Below are 8212 nucleotides of genomic sequence, written 5' to 3' on the forward strand. Positions count from 1 at the left end.
AAGTCAGCCAAGTTCCTTTTTTTAGATAGCATTTTGATCTAAAAGGAACCTGGGCGAACCAACCCAACCTGCGAGTTGGCGTTAGGTTGTGATCTCTCGATGTGGCAATGTATCTCCAGATTTATGGACAAAGAAGACGAAAATGTTACCCGTTGCAGTGCAACGGGTAACATTTTCGTCTTCTTTACCCGTTGCAGTGCAACGGGTAAGTTTCATTCAAGATGTCGTGCGCTACGTGTGATCGGTATTATTGCAAAAAATCGGTTTTCCGATGCCGACCGCCAAAAATGGATTTCAGATTCGTAATCTACACCCCAAAAAACATATAATTAAAAAAAAAACACCCTTTTTTTTGGATGTAGTTAATCTGCAATAATACCAATTGTCACAAACTTTAGTTGACTAACAGTCCAGAGATCGCCCAGGTTCAAATAAACGAGTTTTCCCTGTCAAAGTAGAAATTTCGTTTTCTACGCAAAATTTAAAAAACTTGTTGCAACAAGGAATTTTCAAGTTAGTGAATACCTCCAAAACGTAGTTTGCCAGACAACAATAAATAATTTCTAACATTATACTAGTCACTCAATATCGGAACTAGGAATGCATTCATGACCAAATTAAACAAGATTCGTTACAGCGAATAATTAAATTTGACATAGTTACCCTCGAAATGCACCACGGGTGCTGCTTGTTCAAGGTCAAACGACTCTGCTGGATTGCTGGCCCAAAACTACATGTCAGGTATTTACTATAATTTAGGGGGGTTGAGCCTTGAGCACAGTTTTGTACATAACGGAAAAACTTTTTCTTCAATCTGTGCTGACTCTCAGAATATTGCTTGAAAAAATTTGAATAATTTAAAATAAAAATAAAAATTTTGTATTAAAATTATTATCTTGGAACACATTTTCCGCTACATTCCGTCTTCATCATTAATAAAAAATAAAGGCAACATAATTCAAGAATTTTTTAATCCTCCGGAAATATAAGACCATTGCATCACGAAATTCCTTTCCTAGTTACGAGGAACACAAGAACATTCTGGCGGAAAGTCGAACTCAGTGACGTAAACTGAACAGGATAAATCTATTTTCAGCTGAGGCTATAGTCGCTATACTGCGCCTGCAATGGCTTTATACTGTGCCTGTAATGATTCTATACTGCGCCTGTAATGGTTTTATACTGTGTCTGTAATGATTCTATATTGTGCCTGTAATGGCTTTATACTGTGCCTGTAATGATTCTATACTGTGTCTGTAATGATTCTATACTGCGCCTGTAATGATTCTATACTGCGCCTGTAATGGTTTTATACTGTGCCTGTAATGGCTTTATATTGTGCCTGTAATGGTTTTATACTGTGCCTGTAATGGTTTTATACTGCGCCTGTAATGTTCTAAACTGTAGCTATACTGTGCCTGTAATGTTCTAAACTGTAGCTATACTGTGCCTGTAATGTTCTAAACTGTATTGTTCTAAACTGTGGCTATACTGTGCCTGTAATTGTTCCAAACTGTAGCTATACTGTGTCTATTATCTTATCACCAGAACATTTTTTTTATGAACTTGGTGATTGGTATTCGTTTACCGTGTGAAGTCCTGACTCAGTATTGAGAAACCATCGGTACAATAAAATTAGATTTTAAACATAATTATATGAAGTATGATAAGTGTTGAGATGGTCAACTGATGCTGGTAAAAATTCAAACTTTCTGTTAGCAAGCAATTTCTTGTAGGAGGCGCCACCTAACGTGCACGGGTTCTCTTGTTGGCTACAAGGATTCATTTTAAACAATTCGACTCTATATTTCAGCTGAGCGAAACATCTTAATATTTGTCAATAAACTAATTCAAGCAAAATTTTAATTACGCCCACTCATCAGTAAGTTTGTTCTGATTCCAACCAACTATCGGGCTCATAAGAAAATGTGCATCATGTTATCAACTCGTTGCTCAAGTAGTTAGTCGTTTTATGGAGAATTGTAATCAGTAAAAGAGGAAACGTCAAGATGAAGAAAGCTCACAAAAGGCAGAATGATCTTCACACATCTGAATGACTTTATTAGTTCTGAATTTCTGAGGAGTCCCCATGTCCACAAACTTACGTTATGCATTTGTAAGAGCGTCTGGGTCTTAGTGAGGAAAACAAGGCCAAGAACACAACTAGCGGAGACCTCCAGCCTTTACTCAGAAGTGGCTGAGGCGAGTTCCGCTACTGCGCCGCAAGCGTTACTCGTCATCAACGTGTAAAGACAGCCAACGACATACAACTCACTCTACGTACTGTATTTACTGCTTAAAAATGGAGGGGATATTAACAAAATTGATAAAATTATAATCAAACTGAACACTAAATTGTTTGTAGACACTTTAAACCTAATTTATTTAAGTAAAGTATTAGTTAGATTGGACAGGAGAGAATTTATGATGTCTAAGTTCTGGAGTTAAGTCACAAGTGCACATTCATCATTAAGAGATATATGGCCAAATGTATGAGGATACAAGGATGACTTTAATTCTTCAACACTGGGATCATTCAATGCAAATGGAGAACTAGAGGTTGAATTCATTTCACCCGCAATCTAAAATTAATGTGGCTAATTGATGAATTCCAAATAAAAAATAACCCGTGAGATAGCATTAAATTTTCTAAATAGTTTTGTGTGTAAACAAACCTCAAGCTAATGATCCTGCTTCCACCTTCTCGGCTTTTCTCACAATGTAAATAAAATGAGATGCATGGAAAATGCGCACTCACATTTGCTCGCAGTGTTAAATTGGCAGGAACCATGAACCATAGAAATCAAACTTCAAGCAATTTTTCTCGGAATAGAAGTTTTCTTCACGACACACGGCACGCAGCATCGCGATGGTCCCGACTCAGCGAGCAAATAAATGGTGCATAATTTTATTGGTGAGATGACACAACAGAAAAGAAAACCAAAAAGAAGTCGAATTCAGCATGGCATTAAATGGAGGAAAGTATTGCTTACATATTTAGCTAACATGATACTAGTTGGACCTCCTGGCGTCCAAATTGAAGAAAGAATGACGATAATACTATCGCCTCTATTATCCTTACGTGATATCGAACATGCACAGCTACTTAGTACATTATCACCAAGTACAGAACGACTGCGTGTGCGCAGTGTGCTTGCCTGTATAAACAGCGTGGGCAGCAGGCGCAAAGCAAATAGTAAAGCAGGATAGCGGTGCAGCGTTGGTTAGGTCGTTGGACGTGCCACCGATTCTGAAGATCGTAGAATTCTACGATCTTTAATTAATGAGTCTCGAACATGCAACTCAACTTTTGTTGTGCTTACCCGCCCAGTCACGTCACCAATTTCGACTAGAACTGTCACATGAAGCTGGGATCAAACCCGCAACTCACTTTTCCAATCCAGGTACTCTAAACTGTAACCACTGAGCTACCCTGGCCCAGAGTTTCCAAACGTTAGTTAATTGTTGCAATTGAACAAAATACCCTCGAGATTCGGTCATTTAAAAGGCAGCGTCACTTGATTCTGGTGCAGGTGCTGAGGTGCTGACGTATGAATGGCGAGTCTCGTGATGAGGGGATGGGGGGGATGGGAGGGAAAGGGTCGGGGCAGGAGATGGGGTCTAGTAACATATGGATGTTACAGACCAACTCTTGCAGGGGATGGGAGGGATAGGGTTGGGGCAGTCAAGGAGGCTATCAGCACAGTTGCCACAGACCAACTCTTGCATCCGGGGAAGCCCGGTCGGGGATTCCCCGTGATGGTGTAGCCTGCGTGCAGCAGCACACAAAGATCCATGGCGCATGTAGAACAATCTACAACTACGCTAGCTCTTGCAGACCAGTCTACCTCTACACTAGCGTGTGCAGACCACGATGCACCTACGCTATCACCTGTAGACCAATCTACACTTATACTAGCTTATAAAACTCAGGATGAAACTGAAGTAGCAGCTGAAGGCCTGGCTTCGCAGTTTGATATGAACTTCGAAGCTTGATACGAACTTCGCAGCTTGATACACAACTGCACCAGCACTTGAAGACCAGGTTAAATATTAGCCAGCTTATTCAGAACGATGTAATTCTGGAAAAAATTTGTACATAAACGTGGCTCGATAAAACTGCAAGGCAACGTTATCGCATTTACTACGATTTGCAACGTGTTAAAAGTAACTTTCGCTTCATTGCGCCCATGTAAGAATTTGTACTATCACTATAAACGCTTAGTGAGAATCAGTGAGGCATGATTTTATCGCTTCGAATAGAGATATATTGTAGAAATGGGAATACCTGTTCATTTCCCGCTGACCAACAGACAGGAATGAGCTCTCGCCCCCTTCCTCGACACCGGGAGACGTGAACAAATACTCTGAACTATCCTTATTTGCGAAATCAATTATTGTTTCGCTATTTATCGGGCATATATAGCATTAAGAATTTAATTTGTCTGAGCTATTGGTTGAAACTATGCTTGGTTATATCGATCCTGATTTCATTTATGAAGGACATAAAAGAATCGAGTGATAGAAGCATCCTGGCTGTTACTCTGAAAGAAAGTTTCAATTAATTATCACGTGAGACCTCGAGCTAGTCGATCCCAGCCAGTCTTCGTATAGATCAAGGCCCGCAGACTTGTACCGTTTGCTCATGTTGAAAGGTCAGAGTTAACGGCCGGCGGTGGCCAAAACGCAGAGTAGTGCGTCACAACAGCCAACACTGGACGAGAAAGTTTATGTTCTAGCCTTGTACAAGTTATCGCGTTATAAATTTATAACCTGAAACCTATAACCTTAAATTTATAACCTGAAAACTGCGCTTAAATAGGTAAAACTATAGGCCACGAGTAATAAACGCTAGTTCGCGTCAACAGTAACCAGACTGTATTGATTATTATTATATCCTAACTTACCTCTCTGCTAGCACCATCGTTGACAATTGGATGGAATGATTCTTTCTTTACGTTGAAATCTACTGTCTGAGTAATAAGAAATGATGCAATTGAAGATATAAAAAAGTCGCAAGTTGTTTTTAAAATTGAGAAAATGCCACACAAGAATGCACGAAGCTTCAGAATTTTTGTAGAAGGCAAACCAAAAGAAAGTTGATAAGCATGCACAAGTAACTTATTATCAGGCAGGAATGCGTCTCACGCACTGCACACCACAACCGAGCTCAGCAGCGACTGAAGAGTGCAGCCAGTTTTGCCAGCTGAGGGGATTACCACGAGGGGATTTTCCCCTTCTTTGCTCAACGGGGAAAGTTTATTTTAATTATTTCCCAAAATTTCACCTGATTTGTTATAAAATAATTTATTTTGATGAAACTACATTTTTATCGTTATCTTATAAACTTGATTATTCAATTTATTTATTTATTGCAGAAGATAGAAGGGTCTGGATGGAACAGAAGGCTGGATTCCGTCTTCTGAATGGAACACGCTGGATTCCGAGTACGCTTCATAATTAATGGGTCTCTTTAAGAACAAGTCTTCCATTGTTTATTTATAGTTGTACCATTCATTCTATATTTCGGCGCTGAATTTGAATTTTTCCTCAAAGATTCTTGTGCACACTCGGAGAACTTACAGTGAAATCCCAATAAAACCAATTAAAACAGATAGATTTGCGTTACTTCATATTAAACTATTATTGTGAAAGTGGTCAGTATGAATTTTACTCTGGAATAACTTCCTTTAACTAAGATATTGAAAACTTAGCAATGCTACTGGGACTCCTTGCCTCTACAGATCGCGCCAGAGGCAATACCGTAGTTGTCCTGATGACGTCAGTGTACGAACATTGCTGCAGGTGCAAATGTTGAAAGCCTGTTCCATCTCCCTCTATTCAACGCTGAATTGTTCACGTCGTTGACTTATTTGGGATCATTTGCGCTATACAGGGTGTACAAAAAAAAACGATACTCAACTTTGAATGGCTGTAACTTGAAAAGTAATAGAGTTAATAAAATTTGGAAGGTCAGGATTTGTTCTCTAGGTTTTTCGGCATCTCTCCACCAAAAATCAGACAGATCGATGTAGCCAGAAGCGTTTGATAGAACTTTCAGTGACATGTGCTAAAATCGTGCTTGCGCAAAGTTGTAGTAAGATCATTTTGCATAATCATTACGATGTCTTGACATGTTTTCTTTTCGCCGTTTTATTTTTTGGTGAGAGACAATCATGGCGATCTTTGGTAAGAGACAATCATGGCAATCTTTGGTGAGAGACAATCATGGCAATCTTTGGTGAGAGACAATCATGGCAATCTTTGGTGAGAGACAATCATGGCAATCTTTGGTGAGAGACAATCATGAGAATCTTTGGTGAGACAAAAAACATGGCAATCTTTGGTGAGAGACAATCATGGAATCTTTGGTGAGAGACAATCATGGCAATCTATGGTGAGAGAAAATCATGGCAATCTATGGTGAGAGACAATCATGGCAATCTTTGGTGAGAGACAATCATGGAATCTTCGGTGAGAGACAATCATGGCAAACTATGGTGAGAGAAAATCATGGCAATCTTTGGTGAGAGACAATCTTGAAAATCTTTGATGAGACAAAAACATGGCAATCTTTGTTGAGAGACAATCATGGCAATCTTTGGTGAGAGACAATCATGGCAATCTCTGGTGAGAGGCAATCATGGCAATCTTTGGTGAGAGACAATCATGATAATCTTTGGTGAGGCAAAAACATGGCAATCTTTGGTGAGAGACAATCATGGCAATCTTTGGTGAGAGGGAATTTCAACACCAAAGATTGTCATGATTGTCTCTCACCAAAGATTGCCATGATTGTCTCTTACCAAAGATCGCCATGATTGTCTCTCACCAAAAAATAAAACGGCGAAAAGAAAACATGTCAAGACATCGTAATGATTATGCAAAATGATCTTGCTAAAACTTTGCGCAAGCACGATTTTAGCACATGTCACTGAAAGTTCTATCAAACGCTTATGGCTACATCGATCTGTTCGATTTTTGGTGGAGAGATGGAGAAAAACATAGGGAACAAAACCTAACGTTCCAACTTTATTACTTTTCGAGTTACAGCCATTCAAAGTTGAGTATCGTTTTTTTGAGACACCCTGTATACATTGGCTATCGCGTTAATTTTATTACTATTTGGTATCGTCACTAGACACCATCGTGAAATCTTGTCTTGCCAGCTGTATTTAATTGAGAGGCCAAAACAAATTAATGTTGACAATACAACTTAATTTAAGAGGATAATTATGTCCACACGATCCATTTAATGTGGTCAAGATCGTAATTAAATTCATGAGCAAATAAATGCGTGTTGAAGCACAAGCAGAGTTAAACCAGGGTATCATGGCTACACGGAGACAAAGAAATCTATTCGTTCCGATGTCAATCGATGAAGCGGTGGAGAATCATTTCTGCGTTACCTTGTACAAGTGATGAATAGCGAAGCCAAAAGAAGAGCCATGGACTGCAATCGTGATGTGTGCTGCAGAGCCTAGAAAGCCGTTCGCTAGCGCTGGAAGCTATGCAATACCCAAGCCCCACAGAAAAAAGATTGCTAGCCGAAGAAATGTTCTGACGTGCGAGACGTGGTAGAAGTCAAAAGGCCTTTGGGCTTACGAGCTCGAGAATGGATGCGGACAATTTTGACGTGCCACAAGCATTGTGAAGCTCGCAAGAAAGATCAAGCCTGGGGACCTTGCTGTGATAATCGCTGTCCAGCCCCAAAATGCGCATCGAAAAAAGACACCCAAGAGAATAAATGTTCGTCGGGGCAATGCAAGTCTTCAAATGCGTGCTGTCAAACACAACAGAATGAACTATTTTGTGACTGCGGAGCTTGTAAAGAATTGCTGCTCGAAATCAACGGATTCCAGTGGAATGAACTGTTTTGCGACTGCGGAGCTTGTAAAGAATTCCTGCTTTGAAAGAACCCTGTGTAACTCGCAAGCAGATAGACCGAATGTTGAAATGGAGCTTGAAGTATTTATTGAATGAACAACTTACCGACATTATTTGAATTTGAAATCACTTCAATAGTTTACTTGTTTATTATTCATCAATCACGGCCAACTGGTTTTTGAGGATTTCATAGTTAAATGAAAAATATTGTAATTCCAAAATATTTCAAATTGTAAACTGCTGATATTGTGCAATAAACTGTACGTGTGGCGGCAAAATTTTCCTTGCGTCTTTTCATATCCAATTATCAAAAACTTCAAACTTA

At 39.4% G+C, this 8212-nt stretch overlaps 1 protein-coding gene across 1 annotated transcript in view; it reads right to left on the bottom strand.

The window, feature by feature from the left end:
* LOC108674175 overlaps nt 1-5166 on the bottom strand; it is a 17448-nt gene extending 12282 nt beyond the window's left edge. The window contains exon 1 of the mRNA XM_018162087.2: nt 4908-5166. Within this exon, the coding sequence (XP_018017576.1) occupies nt 4908-4924 (17 nt within the window). The 5' untranslated portion in view covers nt 4925-5166. The remainder of the gene's footprint in view (nt 1-4907) is intronic.
* Between the last annotated feature and the right edge of the window lie 3046 nt (nt 5167-8212).

Source organism: Hyalella azteca, unplaced genomic scaffold, assembly GCF_000764305.2.
Source record: "Hyalella azteca isolate HAZT.00-mixed unplaced genomic scaffold, Hazt_2.0.2 contig4392, whole genome shotgun sequence".
NCBI classification, from domain to species: domain Eukaryota; kingdom Metazoa; phylum Arthropoda; class Malacostraca; order Amphipoda; family Hyalellidae; genus Hyalella; species Hyalella azteca.